The sequence below is a fragment of the Scophthalmus maximus genome, chromosome 21 (assembly GCF_022379125.1).
Source record: "Scophthalmus maximus strain ysfricsl-2021 chromosome 21, ASM2237912v1, whole genome shotgun sequence".
Lineage (NCBI taxonomy): Eukaryota > Metazoa > Chordata > Actinopteri > Pleuronectiformes > Scophthalmidae > Scophthalmus > Scophthalmus maximus.
In genome coordinates, this window is record NC_061535.1 from 12,611,191 (window position 1) to 12,630,826 (window position 19,636).

At 47.7% G+C, this 19,636-nt stretch overlaps 1 protein-coding gene across 6 annotated transcripts in view; it reads left to right on the forward strand.

Moving 5' to 3' along the window:
- Window positions 1-19,636, forward strand: part of LOC118291442 (rho GTPase-activating protein 21-like) — a 65,027-nt gene that overhangs the window by 11,954 nt on the left and 33,437 nt on the right. For 3 of the 6 annotated variants that reach the window (XM_047329753.1, XM_047329754.1, XM_047329758.1), the window contains exon 1: window positions 15,320-15,944. The exons of 2 other annotated variants lie outside the window; for them this stretch is intronic. In XM_047329753.1, coding sequence (XP_047185709.1) covers window positions 15,624-15,944 — 321 coding nt within the window. In that variant the 5' untranslated portion in view covers window positions 15,320-15,623. Of the gene's footprint in view, window positions 1-15,318; window positions 15,945-19,636 lie in introns of those variants that run through there. One more of the 6 variants, XM_035619725.2, reaches the window with a different exon arrangement.

A 19,636-nucleotide genomic window follows, 5' to 3' on the forward strand; every position in this document is an offset into this window, starting at 1 on the left:
TGTCCCGTATCAGTCAGCGTGTGTGTGTGTTTTGTGTGTGTGTGTGTGTGTGTGTGTGTGTGTGTGTGTGTGTGTGTGTGTGTTTTGTGTGTGTGTGTGTGTGTGTGTGTGTGTGTGTGTGTGTGTGTGTGTGTGTGTGTGTGTGTGTGTGTGTGTGTGTGTGTGTGTGTGTGTGTGTGTGTGTGTGTGTGTGTGTGTGTGTGTGTGTGTGTGTGTGTGTGTGCTCTGACATTAGCATTCAGAGCACCTCGGCACCGACGCTCCTCTGATAGTGTGACAAGACATCGGCCGAGCCCTCGTTTACCAATCAACAGAGATGAATTGCAATAGAAAACCAATCCGACGGTGTCGCAGGAGAGGTCACCGTGCCACAAATCTAAATACCTCTCTCCACCCGCCCCTGGAAATCTATTTCACTACCATTGTCTGTCTCCATAATTCAAATGACATCCATCTGTTTTTCCTTTGGCTCTCTGTTTTTTTTCAAGGGGGGGGGGCCCTTTGCACGTGCATGCCAGAGAGAATGGCTCACCAGTCGACTTGAATGTTTACTGTGGTGATGGAGAAGGCGGCGGGCGGACACTCCCTCTCTCCGTTATATATACGGGGGCCCATCAGGGATGATTAGCTAACAGTCTGATGGAGGCAGACAAAGGGAAGATGATGATGTGTGTGTGTGTGTGTGAAAGGAAAAGGAGATAACTGAGACACAGACCCTGAGGTGGAAGGTGAGAGGAGGCAAACAGAAAAAGAGACAGGAGATGGAGGGAAAGAGGAAGAGATGATGAGGAGTGTGAGTTTTTTATTCTTTTCTCTTTTTATTTATTGTTCCCAGCTGGGCCGGGGCGTGGTCATCCTGGCCCGGAGACCTGCTGTGTTCAGAGTCCTCCTCAGCCTCTGACCCATCTGCCAAGTGGCTCCTCTTGTGTGTTAGTTTTGTTTTCCCGCATATGGTTCTGCACGTGTCTGGCTTTATGTCCGTTTAATTGACTTGTTGTGATCACAACGAAATATTTACATTTTGCAGCAGGTAGCGTACCCGCCGTGTCCGGCGGCAGGATAATCGAACTGGTGCCATTTCCATTACGGGATGATCCGTTTGAAAATACTTCAAAAATCCAGAAAGTGGAGTTTATGTGTTTCCAGGCCGTAAACCGAGTTGGACACTTCCTCTGTTTTTTTTTTTGTTTGAATGGTTTGCTGTGACTACCAGCGGCGTCTGACATGTTTTATAGTCTTGTCGAGGGTCAGCTGAGGTAGAGCGACGGGGTCGTAGCTGTCAGCACCGTCTCTCTGAATCCACACTGTCATCAGTGTTGTGTCTCTGAGTTTCCACATTGAAGGTTCAAAGTTTCCTTACACGAAACCCCCCCCCCCCCCCCCCCCAACCAAAACCTCTTTGGTTTTCAAACACCTGCAGGTTAATGAATAGTTATTTTTCCTATAACTCAACACGTTGTACAAATAGGATGGAAAAAAGCAACAGGGACGTCCGAAGCAGCCAAACATCCAAACAGTTACGGGAAGAGAAACAGGAAGCCAGATGGACTGCGAACGGAGCTCCGTTAGAGAAAATACGCTAGTTAACGTTGGCTTGAATAGGGCCAAGCTTAATCAGAAAGCATGGGTTTAATTACACAACAGAGTGTCTGACAAAAGGGAGAGGCGGTGCCGCTCGGTCTTGTTACGGAATTTTTTTTTTTTTTTTACACGTACGAAAGATGATGAAAACGTCGCTGACATGCACAAAGCCGCAAACGAGTCGCTTGTAAAACCAAAAGCGTGCATCCCCCTTCGCCACACGATCCTCCTCTTGCAGCCTTTTGGCGCAGTCCTCGGTTAATGTGGTTTCTCCTCTTCTCTCATCGCTTCATTATTCAATTAAGTAGTAAAACACATGTCGAGCTCCGACGCTTTAACCGCACGGAGGATCCCCCTGTCGGGACGAGAGCAGTAAAAAAGTTGTAAAATAGCCTCTTTTTTTTTGTTTTTGAATGGCGTGACTGGCAGGAAAAAGCCAGGTTGCCATGTCTGGCGGTGGACGAGGTAGAAAAAGGAGACTGAAGCCAGGATGACAAACGTTACCCTAAGGGAAGGAGACATTTGGTTTTCTACCGGTTGTGGTCACGGCGCAGGTCTGATGGCGGGGATCTCTAAACATTACATGTGTATTAGCCTCTCAGTGTGTGTTTGTTTGTGTTGAGGCTAACGGGGTCGTGATGAAACCGTAGGATTGTACAAGCTGCGAGTCAGGTGCGGAGATGCTCCCCTCAGTCCCCGTGGACCCATCCATCAACTCTGCTCACGGCGGGGGTTTTCCCTCCTTGTCTGATTTTGATTGATTACTGATGACTGGCACTAATGGGACATGTGGCCGCACGCACACACATGTGACGCAACACAAATAGAAGCATACTCCTGCACATCAGCACGCGAGAGTATCACGTATACACATTGCATGAATTCACAACGCCTCTCAGACCCTTTTTTTTTTATTCCGGGGGCCGTTCCACGCTCTCGACATTCCAATGGCCACATCTCACCGAAGGGCTACAACTGCTTTTAATCAGCCGGGTCACGAGGCGCTCCAGATGGGCCTCAGCGTTGGGTGGGACTGGCCGAGGAGGGGGAGGAGGGGGGCTTGAGCTTGTAATAGTCAACATATTTGTGCCCCTACATCCCCTCCCCGTCCTGTATTGCGTCACCCTCCTCAGAGACCCTGGCAGCGCTGGACAGCTCTCGCTGCGCTGGCCCTGCTGCTATTCAGCGCATTGCATCTTCTGAGGATTTTAACCAGCTAACATTTTCCATCACCGGAGTGTTTTTATTAAAGAGCACTGTGTGCAGGATGTGCTTTTGCAGTCCCGAGGAAAGATGTAGGTGTACATTGCAGTGTAGGTCTGTAATATTGAGTTCAACGGTGCAAAATGATGTGATCTCGACAAAAATATGTGCAGAATGTGCACGAGAGCTATGTGCCTTACCACGATTGGAATGAGAACTCGTGGATGTACCAGTAGCATCATCCCTGTCCTGTCTACTAAAACAATGAGGAGGAGGAGGAGGAGGAGGAGGAAGATATTTCAAAGGAGTCCTGTGAAAGTGCAACCAGTTCAAAACAGCAGCTTCGGACCACGATGGCAAGGATTCTTTTGGCAGGTGGAATATTGACGTACTTCGTCGCAGCAGCAACCAAAACAATGCGGGCGGCGGCAGCGTGCACACAAACACCCAGAGTAATTCCCCCCCCCCCCAGTTGTTTAACCACCATAATAGCTGTTTTTTGTCAGCGTGTCATTATACCATTTTGTGCTTTGACTCGCTCCGTGCTCAGTCTTGCTTTGACAGTGTTTACGAGCGTAACCTGGATACTGTAGTCCTAATCCCCCCCCCACACACACACCTCACTGCTGAGGTCTCGCGTTACAGGGGCTGACGTCGCCTCGTTCTCAGCGAAGGCCCTCGCAGGGTGCACGCCTGAGAGGGTGAAGGTCACAACACATCCGCGCTGCAGGAAACGTCTGGGATAGTCTCGCATATTTTGAGCGGGAAATGGGATCTGATGTAGTCGTGGGTCCTTCCTCAAAGCTCATCCCCCCCCCCCCCAGCAGAGGGTTCCTGTCCTCGTACTCAGAACGGGGGGGTTTAGATTTCCAGGATTTTGGCGAGACCCGGAGCTCAGCGGCTTCCCTCATGATGCCCACTTCAAAAGGCGACGTACAAAGGACATAGGGGGGAGTTTTTTAATGTGCAAGGAGCAAAGTTAAACTTTTAGCAGACTTTCCTCCAAAGCAGTCATCTTAGCAAGTGTCCAAAAAACAAGATATTTTCACGTTGAAGTGACAAAGCCCTTGAGCACATAAATATATTACAACAGGAGTAAAGGAGGAATCCAATTTAGGTTTGAATTAGTCAAGAAAACATCAGATTTTTAACGTAGGAGACTTCTGTTTGTCCGGATACCAACCATGAGCATGATACTTCCCTTCCCTTACCTCAAGGTAACATCATAAAACAGATTTATCTTCCATTTATGGTTTGTAAAAAGTGTGAAAGGCTCTTACAAGGCCGTTAAGACCGTATCTGTTGTTAAATTTGGACGACATGTTGCTCTTTTCGGGGGGTTTTCTTTTCGCAAGCTCGTCACTACAATTAAATTTTGCCCCGGGCAGCAGAGCAGGGATATATGTTGTGACTGACGCCATGTGGAACATTTCAGTCAATGGGATTGACAGGAGCGAGGGTTTGCTCAGTTAAGCAGCTGATCTCGTCTCTCCTAAAAGGATTAGAGCAGTCGAACCTGTAGGGTAGACACTGGGCATCCACTGGCGCTTTGCGACTGTATATGTGTCCTGGCGAAATTTAGCCCGGCAAGCTAAGCTAATGAGCTCTGGGTTTTATCTAACTGCTCTCTTTACACTTTCTCTTTGCTAGCCGTTTAATCTATGACTCGTTTGCCCTGTCGACAAATCCCCCAGGTTGACGGCTGCATCAGTTCCACATGCCGTTGATACGACACGAACAGCTCGTTTCATGCTTCTCCTCAACTCCAGAGTCAGGCAGGTTGAAGGCAGGAAGCCCTTTACTGTGACTTAATACTACTTTTTATGGCAGGATACATTTATGGCAAGAAACAGAATAAAAAAGCCCGCAGTCTGTTTGAAGTTCAGGACAGACCTGATGAGCCTCGACAGCTGCAGAAAGCCAGGTTTGTGGTCTGAATCTCTTGTAGATTTATGACATGCAGTTATTTTTTCCCAGCTATTCAAGTAGCACGGGGAATACTGCAGTTTAAAAAAAAAAGGAAAAAAATTGGCGTTAGTGACACCGACTGAACCAACCTGGTCTGACTCAGAGGATCATTACATTAAGAGGCAGTGGGTTCATCTGTCCAAGTCTCCATTAGGGCTAAGTGTCTTGTCTGGTGCCACTCACATGTAACCCTCGACCTTTGGCCTTAGCCCCGAAACCTGATTTCATTTGACTTGCCTGTGTGTGTGTGTGTGTGTGTGTGTGTGTGTGTGTGTGTGTGTGTGTGTGTGTGTGTGTGTGTGTGTGTGTGTGTGTGTGTGTGTGTGTGTGTGTGTGTGTGTGTGTGTGTGTGTGTGTGTGTGTGTGTGTGTGTGTGTGTGTGTGTGTGTGTGTTTTCTGTTTAGCTGTATTATGTCCGACTACGGCCGTTGACTCATCCAGTCTCTTGCCAACAGATTAGAAACTGATTTAATGCTTAATCAGTTGGTAAGCTGCACTACCACCACCATCACTGACTTCTTCTCCTACAGGACACAGACACACACACACACACACACGCTCATACGTACACACACTCCCGCCCCCCCTCCTCCCGGGCCCACACGGGCAAGTGACAGTCGCTGGAGTTTGCCGGCGGAGCCATCTGGTCGTCAATCTGGGCCGGCAGCCTTTTCTTTCCCTCCCTTACAGTCACACATGGGATCCCGCATGTGCCACATCCCAGCAGCACAAACACCGAGTGCAGAGTTCAATTGGTTCATGTGATCAGTCGGTATTGTTGTAGACATTAACAGTCATTTCATCGTCTAGCTAAGAGTTGTTTAAAGTGAATTTTCTCCTGCTTGTTTTAGTTTGACAGTAGCTGTTTTCTTTAGGGAGTAGATTCTGTTTATTTGTGTATATTTGTACACATTTATCTGTGTATTTGTAATGTGTACTGTTTTTTTAATGACTGCTGCGAGGCAAGTTTCCCTTCAAGGGACAAAGATAAATTTGTCTCCAACACTACAGTGATAATAATGGTCATAAAAGTATATATTTTGTCCCTCTCTGTATACAGTACATTTACATGCATAAGATGCAAATTTTAAGCCTTTACGATGATGTTTATTCAGCTGCCTTAGTTGTCATGTTTAAGGAAAGACACAAAACATTTCATGGACACATAGATGAGTCCAAGATTTAAACTTGAGGTGCAGCCTCTTTGTTGTGTCACTCCATGCTTGCTTTTTGTTTTTTGGCAGTGTGTATGACGGTTAACAGATCTTTTTGCGTGTTGTTTTAATTTTGGACCGGTGGCTTGGATGGATCTAAACATCTGGCCGTGACAAGCGAGGCAAGACGCACCATTGATGCAGCAATGATGTTCTTTTTCGACGCTTAAGCAGTTGAGTGATGGGTGTGTTTGTGTGTGACAGGAAAACGCACATTTAATGTTTTCCTCTAAAGGGTTGCTCATCAAGTGGACTAATTTACCCCAGATTAAGAAAGTACACACTCACACACACAGACAGCACGGGGTCCCTCAGGACGTCTCTGCCCCCCTGGACAAACACGGGACGGGAGGGAAACATTCCAGTGTTAGAATAGGCCGAGCTGCTCCACGCGCGGCGCTAAATAGTCTTTTATTCGGCTCATCTGGCCCAGGTCCTCGTCACGTAACCCGGTTCCGTTGGACGGACGCACAGAGCGGAGAATGGAATCGGCCCTAAGGGAAGCAGTGGTGGCCGTAAAGAGCCTCAGCGGTAAACAGTCACTCTTGAGAGTAAGCTTTGATCCGACGTGATATTAGCTAGCGCGATGGGCTGTTTTGAATGAAAGGAGACTCAGGGGGGAATGTAAGATGTCTGTCGATACATCACATGTAACCGGGGACTAGTCGCTCCGCTCAGAGAAAACATTCTTGTCTCCTCGGGACATAACTGTTCAGTCACGCCCGCCCCGCCCTGTTTAAATCTCATGTGTCTGTACGTCTGTCTTCAGCAGGTCAAGTGGTCAGTCTCCAGTCAGTCTCTCCAACCCCGGCTGACGTTAGCGACGGCTACACACTGTCCAAACCGTCATCATCTCTTGGGGGCTCTCAGTTTATCTTGCGTTTCCCCTTATTTCACCCTGAATTCGTGGCCTTTCTCTCACTCGTGACCGTCGGCGAACAGTTTCTTCCCCGTTTTCTTGCCGCTGCTTGCGTCATGTTCTTCTCGACGCACCCGCAGACTGGAGTTTGTGACCTCAAGCTGCAGCTCTGCAGCGACTCGGGGTGAGAAGCACCAGCTGACATCAGACGGCAGCTCAGACATGATGTGGAAAAAAGAAAAAAGAATAAGCAACCTCTGATTACAGTCGAGCTGAGCCACAGATTTGCTCGGGCCGTAAATCAGACGCCCCATCCTGCATCGTCTCCGAGATGCTGCCAAATGCACCGAGGAGTCTGGCCCCTCTCTCTGCAGCAGAGTGGTGCGATCCGACGTGGGGGAACTCGTTGTTGTTGTTTTTTTATTGTCACATCGCAGCCGGTTGTTTTGTGGTCACACGTGGATTTATCTGCACGTCTGTGGCTGTGCAGACGTTTCAGAGTCCTTGACATCCAAACACCAGCGTGGTCACTTTTAATGAGATGCAACAATGATGTCACCGCATCTTGTTTCTGGACACGTCCGGGCATGTGGGGCGTGTTAATTGAAAAGGCCGCAAGCGGTTAAAACTCGGGAGGACTGACGAAGTGCAGCGAAAGGGCGTCCGGAGAAGTTCAGCGGATGCACCCTTGGGGGGGACAAAGAGAGGGATGACAGGAAGTGGATGAATGTAGATCTACAGTACAGTACTGTGGGTGTTCTAACTCGGGCCATGTTGTTTACACACGGGACAAGCACCACGGTGTTTTCTGCGGACCGTCGTGCCTCTTGACGATCACCACTGGCCTCCGCAGTGAGCACACGTTCTTCCTCCCTTTTTCCTCGTCTGTTTCTCTCATTTTTCTCTCCCTCCATTCTCTCTCTCTTGCTGGATCATAATAGCGGTGTAATTTACAGCTCTTGGTCAGCCCGGGGCTCTGTGTGTGTGTGTGTGTGTGTGTGTGTGTGTGTGTGTGTGTGTGTGTGTGTGTGTGTGTGTGTGTGTGTGTGTGTGTGTGTGTGTGTGTGTGTGTGTGTGTGTGTGTGTGTGTGTGTGTGTGTGTGTGTGTGTGTGTGTGTGTGTGTGTGTGTGTGTGTGTGTGTGTGTGTGTGTGTGTGTGTGTGTGTGTGTGTGTGTGTGTTGTTTAAAGGGCGTGTCCGCGCAGCCCTCATCAGCGTTGGCTCTGGTGCCGAGCGCCTCTATTCATAACCAATACCAGATCTGTCCCATACCAAATCTGTTACAGTCCACTGAATGCCTTCACAATAACGCAATGGCATTAGTGTTGTATATGAAAACTTTTTGGTTTGAATGTTTACCTTTTTATATCACATTAAATTATAGCTAGAGCATCAAAACCCTTGTTTATACCATACAAGGTACACTCATTTTCAAGCAGGGTGACTAAAATGTTTTGAAGCTCTGCCTGTTGCTATGGTAATCAACTTCCAATTGACTATTTGAATGCTTTGTGTTATTTTTATTTTATATGTTTATTCATTTTATGATATAGGAGAGAGAAAAGCAGCAAATCTTCACATTTGAGAAACTGATATTGATGAATATTGTCATTTGTGATTAATAATTTGCTTAAACATTGATTAGCAAAATATTTTTCGATGTATTTCCTGTGAATCAGCTTATTTTTTTGGATGACAAAGTCGCATTAAAGAGCCAATAGCCTAAAAACATGTTGAGACATCCCGAATCATGTGAGACAGGGTAAACACGAGTTCACCAGATGTGGCGATGAGAGTTCATATTAATGTAAATTTTTCATACTTCCATTACGCGGGAAAGACTTCATTTTAGAGCTTTTGGAGCACCTCGCAGCCGCTTATGAATCTTAAATGGCAGTCGTGAATATTTCACCAGTTCGACCAGAATAGCTCCAACTGGATGCAAGAGATGACGTTGTTTGGTATTTTCCTGGGTTGGATGCACGGCCGATTCATTGGTAGATTCTTTTTCAATCAATCTATTATTGTTTACCCAATAAGATAAAATTAATTGAAGAATGTTCGTTATAAGTATTGTATCATCTTCAAATGCCTGTTTTATCCATCCAAGACCCAGAGCTATTCAGTTATGGATTCTCTGGATCTGGTGACATCATTTTCGATACATGCGCTTGACCAATCGTGGGTCAGTCTCAGCTGTCAATCATGATGTTTCACCACGTTTTTGTTGCATCAAATATCAAATTCCCTTACCAGAGATATGAACTACCAAAAATGACAGAAACCATCTTACGATTAACTTTGACTTTTTTAGTTTGGTCCTTATCTGCCAACATAGAGGAGGCGGGGTTTATGACCTATACTGCAGTCAGCCACCATGGGGCGATCCAGATGTTTTGGCTTCACCGCAGGGTGAAGGAAAGCTGTGGTACAGACAGATATCAGAAGTTTGTTTTATTCGCGAACCATTTTAAATGAATCGATATCTGGATGAATGAGATTTCATAATGTGTGTGTCCACCTGACTGGGCCCTGCTCTCTCCCTCCACACGGGTTGTCACCCGCCACACTGCAGATATGCCTCCGTCAGGCGTGTGTGTCTAGAGTGAGTGGACCCCTCCGCCCCTCGGCCTTCCTCTTTGAGTCTACAGCAGTCCGACCTCAAAACCTCAGCCACGGGAATTCCAAGATCGGCTTTCAACCGCTGCTATATGGGCCCTTTATGAAGCCTGCGGCGGCACGCTAACGGTGCAGCGGCCCAGTATGTTAAAGGAACCTTTCAGACGGCTGGAAAAAGGGCAGAGTGACTAAGTTTACATTCAGGGCGGATAGGTTAGTCTACGTCCCATTCTCGCTGAGTGAATCGGCCGTTTGTCCTCGTGTGTGTGATTAATGCCGCCCTATGTGGAGTTTCCAGACGTGGTGTAGGGTGTTGGGTGGGTTCTGGGTAGAATAATGTCTTATATAGGGTGAATCCTGCTTCACTGGAGGTTCAGTCGACCCCTATGGAGCCACGTTGACGCTCCAGTCCCACGTGTGACGTCTTAAATCGGACCGAGAAGCAGGTTAACAACACCTGCTCCTGCCAGAGTGTCGAACTTCCCGTTTATTAAACCTGGTTGTTAAATAGTTAACGTCTGAGATACAAGCCAAGGTCAGCTGTCACACGTCAACCCCCTTTTGAGATGGTCCTCCCATCGCCGCATGCATCTGACGGGAGTATTACTGCATCTTCATTAGCGATTTCTGATAATCTGCGGCTCGTTCTCGTCTCACCTCTCGTTGCTTCTCCCCGAGGGGGGGAAACCGTCTGAGTGAGGAGGGGGGGAGATGCAATAATTAAACATCAACAGACAGACGGTGTGTGTGTGTGTGTGTTTTTTTTTTTTTCCGAAACATATTTGTTCCTTCTTTTTCCGCTTCCTGGCGGCAGCTGCCGAGGAGTGAATGCGGCGCCCGATGAATGCTTGATTGGCAGAGGCGTTTGTCTGAAGGTGTCGAGGGACTTCTGGAGACAATTGTCCAAATCAAGCCGAGCTCCTTCACCAGGGGAGCTCGCCACAAACCCCCGTCCCTCCCCACCCTTTGGGCTCAGGGCTTTGTCTTCCCCTGTGTTTTTGGGCGAGTGTCCAGCCCGTAACCTTCCCCTCGCTGCAGCCTCAGCTTCATCGCGAAGGAAATCCCCTGTGTTTTTTTTTTCTTCTCTTTTTTCCTCCTGGACATATAAAGCTGTTGAGCTTCTCTCTCCTCTGTGCTGCACAGGCGGCGGGTCTCCATAGCAAAAACTGTGAGTTTTGTTTTCGCCAGTGGAACAGAAGTTTGATGCACTGGCTCATGAATATGTCGTGGGCATGACTCACGGGGAGTCAAACTGGGAGCTCATGGAGTTTGCGTCATGACTGTGTTTGATTTGGACACTTCTTAAAATGAGAAAGAAAGCTGGTGCCAACTTCCTTCTCACAACGAAAGCATGCACGAGAAAAAAAGGCAGATTTTTGTTTGTTTTTGGATTTTAACCTTGAGGCATTTGGCATTTATTGAAACACAAGTTATTCTTTTATTTGCCAACTTATTCTTTGGTTCTTCCTGGACGGGAATATGTGTATAGTCATACAGCAGTATAAATAGAAATAGTTATGCACACTATTATCCTCAGTACTGCCTGACATGCTGATATATTATATTTCTTCAATCTTCATTATGGATAATTTATGCTGCGTCAATGCAAAGACATGAGTAAATGCGAATTTTGCGTCACCTGACGTGAAGAACATCTGCATCCGAAAGACAAACTCGCACGAGTAACTTGACGCTGAACTTCGCTTCGTGCTTGGTGTGAACGCACCATTAGAATTTTGACCAAGATACATACTAAGCAGGACATTTTACAGTTGAAAAAAATTATCATCTTGTCATCCCACTTGTGGTTCTGTCCAACAACTGACCTGAACTAATCGTCGCCATAAAAACAAACCATGTGCGACCTTATCAGGCTATGATTTGTCCAAGCTGTTATAATAATATTCCCAAATGCAAAGGGTTTCTCTCTCTCACTTTCTTTTTCCTTCTTTTCTCTGTCTCGGTTTCTTTCCCTCCCTCCAGGACAGAAAGTGTGTCTTGGTGAGCGCAAATCCAGAACTCCCCCTCCCTCCCTCTTCCCTGTGTATTGGCGGATGAGAGTGCAGTCAAATTATATTATTCCTGACTCCACCGTCGCCTTCTACACCCAGATTATCTGCCCGAAACAAGACCTGCCTGCTTGCAGTATGTTGCCCGATCACCTCTTTGCAGTCTGCTACCTCGATTTTGGGGGGCTCGTACCCCTCGGTTCCCCCCCGAGGGTCGGTATGAAGAAGGGCTTTATGGATGTGCAGTGGTGTGGGCCACCTAGTCGGAGCAGTCTGTTCCCTGGCCCTCATTAGCCGGCCCTTTGTTACAGTAAGCCATACCTCGCGGAGCCCAGATGCAGCATGTCCAGATTAGATCCCACACCCACCAGGAGTCCTGAAAAGCCACCCCCGAATCGAGCCTAATCCTCCCCCCAATACTTTCCCTTTTCTTCCTAGCTGTCTGTGCCACACACACACACACACACACACACACACTCGCAGCCACAGATACGTGACGTTGGTCACACAGATGAGGACCAATTGGAGACTTCAAAATAACTTATTGTAGTTTTCAGAACCCTGCCGGTGCCTTGTGTCTTTAATCCTTAACCAGAGAACCTGTCAGCTGCTTACCGACCGCCAGGCCCCCCCCCCTTTGTTATACAAATCAGACCTGCAGATAATCATCTAATAAATCCTACACAGTGGATTAAAATTTAAAAAAGGCACCATGAAACAACCTGGTTTTCATTGTGCTGTGTTCTTCTCCGTAACTGTAAACATCTGAGAGCTTCACAACTCGCGGGAGAAAAGGCAGGTTTGGTTGTTTTAATGAGAAAAAACAACAACAGCAGAATGCATCTTTTCCTCAAACCAGTTTTGCTTCTTAAGCTTTTTCATATCTACAAACCGGACCGCGTTTGTGTTTCCCAGCGTACAGACTCACGATTGGATCCTCGTCTAATTTCTTCCACCACAACCACGGTCTGGATGTTGTCTTTGGCCGTGGCCCTGTTATGTTGTGTGAAGCCACAAAAGCTGTAATTATCAGCGGGGGGGGGGGGGCTCCAGGACCACGTTGCACTGTGTTGGGTCCAGCCCACGAGTGGTAATGCTGCAACAACAACAACAACAACAACAACAAGGTGGAGTGACAAAGACCTCCTTAATGTTACAAAACACACACACACACACACACACACACACACACCAGCTCAACTTCCCTCCTCTACCACCTTCTTCACCCGGCGGTAGAATTTCACAAGCGCCTGTGGCCACGCTTAAGTTGATTTTATCAACTGGACCACACCGGTATTATTAGTTGGGTGTTTTTTTTTTGTGCTTTGTAATTTACACCTCCGTGTAAACTCATAAAGTTCTTCAAACCTTTTTTTCTGTTTTTTCCCTGGCAGGTGTTAAAGAGCTGTAGACAGTTACTGTATGTTTGAACATGGCCGCCATCCAATTAGTCCAACGTCATGGTCGTTTTAGAAGCTCCGTCCAGTTTGTGTAGCTGTTGAATTATGTTTTTGTTTTTGTCCAGATAACACCCTACCATTGGGCGAGAGGTGTGTCTTTCAGTCAAGGCCCTGGTCGGCCCGGCAGGTTTCGAACCCAGAACCTTCTTGCTGTGGGGTGACAGTGCTCACCTACCCCCCGCCACCAGTTCAAACATACAGTATATCCTTCAAAGTCACCATACAGCTGAATCAACAAAAAGTGAACATTGTAGCCATCAGGAAGGAAGGAAAGTTTTAGCTCGAGCGAAGCCAAACCCAGAACACACACGCTTCCTTTCAGTTTTGGTCTGTATATACACATCGGACCATAGCATGTACGCCTACGCGCAGGTCCGCAGGACAACCGTCAAACCCGGTGTTCGTCAGCGTCACAGGGTGTCCGAGGAAGTGAGGTGCAGCGCGACCAGATTCAAGTTTGCTCTTCCTTCATGACGCACTGATCTTTACACAAACACGTACACACACACACACACAAAAACAACGGACAGAGAAAATCTTTGAAATCACATGAGAGCGCACCCGAGTCCACTGGCCGACATTGTTGTGGTCTGGTCTGTTTCCACGGCGACGGGCATAATATTTCTGGGCGGTACGTGTGTAATTTTGTGTGTGTCTGCATGGCACCAAATCCACGTCTCAGCCAACAGGAATTCCACTCGGGACCTTTTTGTCTTTTTGTTCCTCCTCCTCATCATGTGTTTTAGATTTAGAGGAGTTTAGAGACATGTATGTGATGTGGTTTGAAACCATGTCAGAGTCAGAAATGCATTAGTGGAGGTAAGAATGTATTGTTTGGCTGGAAATTCTGGACCTCTGGTGGTAACGTGGTGCTTGAAATGCTTTTGTGAAACTGGAAACATATGGCATGTGTGACACTTTCTCCAATTCGCTCATAGGACTGTGTGGTCCTATTCTCGTGCGTCCTAATCCTCGTTTTGTCTGCCACAAGTCAGTTTCTATTTGTGCCGTCTTTTCCATACGGAAACGCCACATGCTATGTATTGAGTCGAGTCGAATGTGGGAACAAGATGCTCCACAGACCGGACGCTGAGAGGGAACATTCCAAGACTGGGCTCCTGATGTTGTTTTTAATGGTTGTCGCCGCTGCTGCTGCTCCTGCGGCTGCTGCTGCTCCGGATCGGCAAATATCTTCCTCACAATCAAAAACAGGCTGGCGTCGACATTAGCGCAGTTTTACAAGCGTCACCGGCTGCCAACGGACGTGTGTTATAACCCATTATTGGACTTCAATGAACTAAAGATGCATATACCCATTCAACATTAAGTAACGGGGCCATCCAGAATCCCGATGTTTCTATTGGGAGCAGCACAAATGCTCCAGAGGGCCCAGCGAGATGAAAATGTGATTATGTATTAAATAGATGTTTTGGCCCGAGAGATTTTTTTTACTAAAAGGTATCGGAGCCGAGGCAGACCGGCTCCCAAAATATCACACAACTCCTTAAAGTAAAGCCGGTTGCCACAAGCCCCTCTGTGGACTTTGTTTACCTTGAAGGATGCAGGAGTTTGTTTTCCCTCGTGTGCACACGGCCGGCGTCTTACGTAACACAAGGAGGCAAAGTGTGAAGGGGAGAGTTTTGACTACATTTTGCTTAGTTTAACGGTCATGCATTACCCCCACACAAGTTTTTTCACACCTCATGTCAGGTTGGAGCCTCACTTATGGAAATATGTGATGTCAAACAACACAACAACACGACAATCGGCAAATTTCAATGAGCTCCCTGGATTCGTCTCGGCGTCCCAGGCTAGATTTTGTCCCCATCACGACGGGGAAGCAGAGATGTCCGGAGGTTTCTCTGCACCGTTGTCCTCGTACCCTTGCGATTAAATTGTGCTCGACTGTTTTACGAGTGTTTGAGAACAAAATTGGTGGCGAGCGAACACAATGCGTTCTCTTATTATTAATATTTTGTCTCTTCCCGTGACTTGGTGTCTTCCCCTCGCTGTGAAAACACTCCCACCGTCCTGGCGACCTGTCCTTCATACATAACTCACCTTCGACTTGTCGTGTGCGCCGTCTCCGTCTTCTCCTCTTGTGCGTTCTCATGATTTATTGATCAGCCCCGACGTCTCCTGTTGAGTGTGCGCACTGTTAAAGGTTGGCAGCGTGAGAGGTGAGTAAGAGAGAGAGAGAGAGATGAGGGAGACTGTGTGTGTGTGTGTGTGTGTGTGTGTGTGTGTGTGTGTGTGTGTGTGTGTGTGTGTGTGTGTGTGTGTGTGTGTGTGTGTGTGTGTGTGTGTGTGTGTGTGTGTGTGTGTGTGTGTGTGTGTGTGTGTGTGTGTGTGTGTGTGCACTTCAGAGAGAGGGAGAGAGAGAGGTTTGTGTGGAGAGTGGGTGGGTGCGTCAGTCAGTCGGACGGGACTCTCCGCAGTGCACTCAGCCGCTGTGCTCTCCTCTCGGCTGAGTGGAAACATCATGTGTCTGTGGGACGCCCAGAGGAACAGCCCTGTTTCTCCGAACTGAGACCAGAAGAGAGGCAGGCGGGGGAACGGGCCGAGGGAGAGAGAGGGGAACGGAATGAGCTCGACCAGAAACTCGGAGTAGACTCTCCAAAGGGGAAAGTCAAAGACACAGCAGCGTTTATTTGAGGATAGCTTTCCATCCGTTCTGCCAAGCTCCAACCACCCTCGGACCCGGCGATGCCATGCTGGCCCAGAGGAACGGGCTACCTCCTCCAGGCTGCAAGCCGGCCCCGCTGGTGAAGGATCACCCCGACCTGCGGGACGTGGACGTGAACGCCGTCGGGTGCTGCTCCCTCTCCTCTCCCTCCCCGTCGTCGGGGGGTTGCCCCTGGGCTCGGCTGGCCGGCGTGGACGGCTGCCTGTCGGAGCCGTACTGCCTCTGGTTCCAGCTGTTGGCCAGAGCCTACTGGGGCGAGGTGGAACTGGGTCTCACCAGTCCCAACCGCAGCGTGTCCTGGGCTCGGCTGCGGGAAGCCTCCAGGAAGAACTGCGTCCGGTCCCGGGTAAGGAGGACAGTTGTGTGATGACGAGAGGCGGACGGCGTCCTTGTGGTTTGACATTCTGAGGCGTTTAATAAGTATCTCGCTCACTTGAAATATGCATCAATGGGCTGTCAGTGTTTGAGGCATATAGGTTTTACATTTCAGAGGTGAGGGGCAGCTAACTTTGTTGTGCCATCTGAGGAATTTTGTGTGCGTCATCCTGCTCTACAGCAGCAGAGCAGTCCTGTTTCACTGGCCAATATCTTTCGTAATACGAGTGTGTGTGTGGGTTTTAGGTTTCATTTATTGTTATTGGTCCCTACGGTGGATTCAAAGTGCCTCTTCTTCGCCGTGTGCTGTCAGAGGAGGATAATGTTTATTTTACCGCTGTGTGTGTATGCCTCCTCATTTACACAAGTTCTTCTAAAATATACCAACAGCCCCTCTCTTTTTTTATAGTTTGCACTGAGGCTTACAGGAATGAAGTCATTGTTCAACGAAGGAGGCAGAGAGGGGTATTTGAGGCAGATTTTCCCTTTTTTTTTTTTTTTTACATATTGAATAAGGAGGATGACTAATGTGGTGGGAGAGGGAGAGATGTTTGGAAAGAAAGAACGAGAAGGGAGTGAAAGAGGTAGGTCCATGAGGTCAGACGACCCAGCGGTGACGCACAGATTTTAAAAGCAGAAGAAGAAAACGTGTGTGTAGAAAAGCTGAGTCCACAAGTAAAAGCCATTCAAATTTGCTCATGTACATAAAGAAACAGAAGTAGACAATGCAAATGTGCACCATCCGTCCTGCAGGCCAAAGGAACCATATGGCAGCGCACACATCAAACCCTCGGCGGCAGATCGCATGCATAATCAAATCGTGTTTATCGGGCGATTGTGTGTGAGCTTGTTCGGGAACAGATTTACAGTATTGTTCGTCTTTTACCGAGGGATTGTGGGAACTCATGGCAGCGCTGTGCGGCTGTAGTTTCCCCTTCACACCGTGCTGCTTCTCTTGCCGTATAATTCAACATGATATATATCGGGGAGAGAGATGGAAAGTGTGTGTGTGTGAGTGTGTGTGCGTGTGTGTGCGCGCCTCAGCCACGGGGCATTTGAGTCAGATGGCTTGGCGATTGCATAATACGACATAAAATTTTTAAGCATGAAATCAAAACAAACAGCTGAGTTGGCCTGTGTCAGCTCCTTTCCCCTCCTCTCCATTCCCCTCCTCTCTCTCGCTCTCGGTTACATTAAGAGGGCCGGGGCTTTCTTCCAGGTCCACGCCACTCGGGTATTTGGTGGTGATTTCACCAGTCACACCATTAGGCCCACGCCCATCCCTCTCTCCGGAGGCCCTCTACATCTGCTGCTCCCAGACAGGCAGAGAGAGGAGAGGTGTGGAGGGGAGAGGCCCGGTGGGGACAAATCTCTTTGTTTTGGATCCATAAGCTTGAGATGTATTTCTGGTCGGAGAGAAGAGCATGCGGAGCCTGAGACTCTTGGCAGGCTTCGCGAGCCACCATGGCGGCGTTAGCAATAACTGCTAAACCACTGCAGCGGCTTCTGCTCCATCGTTAATTTGACGATGGATGCGACGGACGTCTCGGTCCTGGGCAGCTCACAGAAGTGGGAGGGATCGGGGCGGCGCTCTCAGCGATCGCGCATCACGGTGGTGTTTTGATAAAGAGTTGCAGTATATTTCCTGCTACATGTTTTAGGTTTATGACATATCTGGGGTTTAAAACCTTTGGAAGAGCACAAGTAGAGACGTTCGTACACTATCATGTTTTTCAGGCTTGTACAAATAGTATTCATACTGTTTGGAAGATTTCGTGAGTTGCAAACCACCTCGTCTGTGCGTCTTTTGTCGTGTACACCAAAACCAACCCGCTAAATGAACTAGCTTCTCTGTTCGTTTGTTTTTTAAACTCTGGCTGCTGCAAGAAAACTCCAGTTCATGCGAAGTGCCAAAGCCCATTTGCCAAAAATTCTGAAATCTACCGTAAATCCGAGCTAACGTTAACTAATCGCAAAAGTCTCTGCCAATCACTGCATTGCCCTTTAAACAATGCATTTACTGTGAAGCAGCAAGCGTGATTGAACAGATATATCAAAATGTAATGTTGCTTGACAAAAACAGTAACCGGTTAACAGAGAGGGCAGGTTGCCCATCGCAGGAACTTGGACAGCTCAAGTGGAGAATACTGTTGCCATGCCCAAATTGTGCCCGCTTGCCAAGGACGGTAAAAACAGTATGGATGTTTTTAACGGGCCAACGACACAGCGAGATTTCTCCCGCTGCCGCTGATGGTCAGTCTGATAAGAATGATGGGTTTTTTTGCCCCAGCTTTTACTCATAGAGCATTTAAAATCAAGCGGCTGACGTGGAGCACGTGTGGCGTCACGTCAACGTCAAATGTAATGTTACACAAGCCGAGAGCCGCCAGCGTTGGAGGGGTTGTTTTCATCCGGTGTTAGTCACAGTAGGAATGTAGGAATGTAGAAGATAAAGTCTGTCATCATGCGAACGGGCCCGTTAAGCCCCCGCATGTGCAATAACTCAAGCCATATGTATGGATGTGTGGCGCTTGGGCGCAGTGCAAACGTGAGTACAAATATAGTTCCTGCATCGTGAACCACAAAGCGGGAACTAAAATGATTTGGCCACTTGTCACCAACATTTGAACAGTCGTCAGTTAGAGGAGTAGCAGGTGCTGAGTGATGTTCTTCTCTTTTGTATTTGCTGACAAGCTTCGTGAGTTCCTGCGGTTGACGACTCAATCGACCACTTCGAGAGAATGTGATGTATTTATCTAGACAGTAGAGGAGTTTGCTGGTCTTTTTTGAGCACCAGGTAAAATTGGTTCCAATCTCTAATGAAACAAAATATCTAAATTGTGAGTTGATCTCCGTCCTTTCAAGAGTGACGAAGATCAACTGGAACTATAAAATGTTTTCATCCATTCTGCTCCGGTTTCGTTGTTAAAGGATGCCCCATCCAGACGAGCGTTTTATCTCCGTATCAGAACTAATCTCTAATCCATGCTAACGCCTGAAAACATATATCATGTGACCAGTGTAAACAGGAAGCAGATTGTCTACCCTGCAGTCGGTTGCTTAGTTACAGGAAATACTACGAATGAGAAGCGGCAATGGTGAAAAATGAGAGCAGAGATTTTCTCTTCTTGGACGGATGACGAGGTGGAATTGACCCCACACATGGGATTTCTGGTGGGCTTCTTTTTTTCTCAAAATCGGGATGAGTCATCAGATCTATGGCGGACCTCAACCTCGGGGCCGTCTCATCTGTGAAAACAAACTTTTCTTTTGTTTGAGGGGTGAAGTCAACGGAGGGATTGTTCCTTCATGTGGCCGTGAGTTTGTTTTCTCCACAGTGAACGAGTGGAAATGAGAAGTTTTACAATCAGCGTGTCATTATTTTTACAACCAACATTTGATGTCTTCGTTTCTGAGCTGTTCAACATCTAGAGCAGTGTTTCCCAGCCTGGGGGGGTTACTCCTCCCCCCTCCCCTGCAAGGAATCCCAAGACAAATTTAGAGGGGGTGATGATGATGATGATGATTTAACAGGGAAGAAAGAGAAAAATGTTTCCCGTTGCACAAGATTATGTAGCCGAAAGCTGTATATTCATCAAGTGGCATCAATCTTCTCGTGTAGCTCTCGACGAGAGCAATGTACATGTTCCGATGTCTGACCTT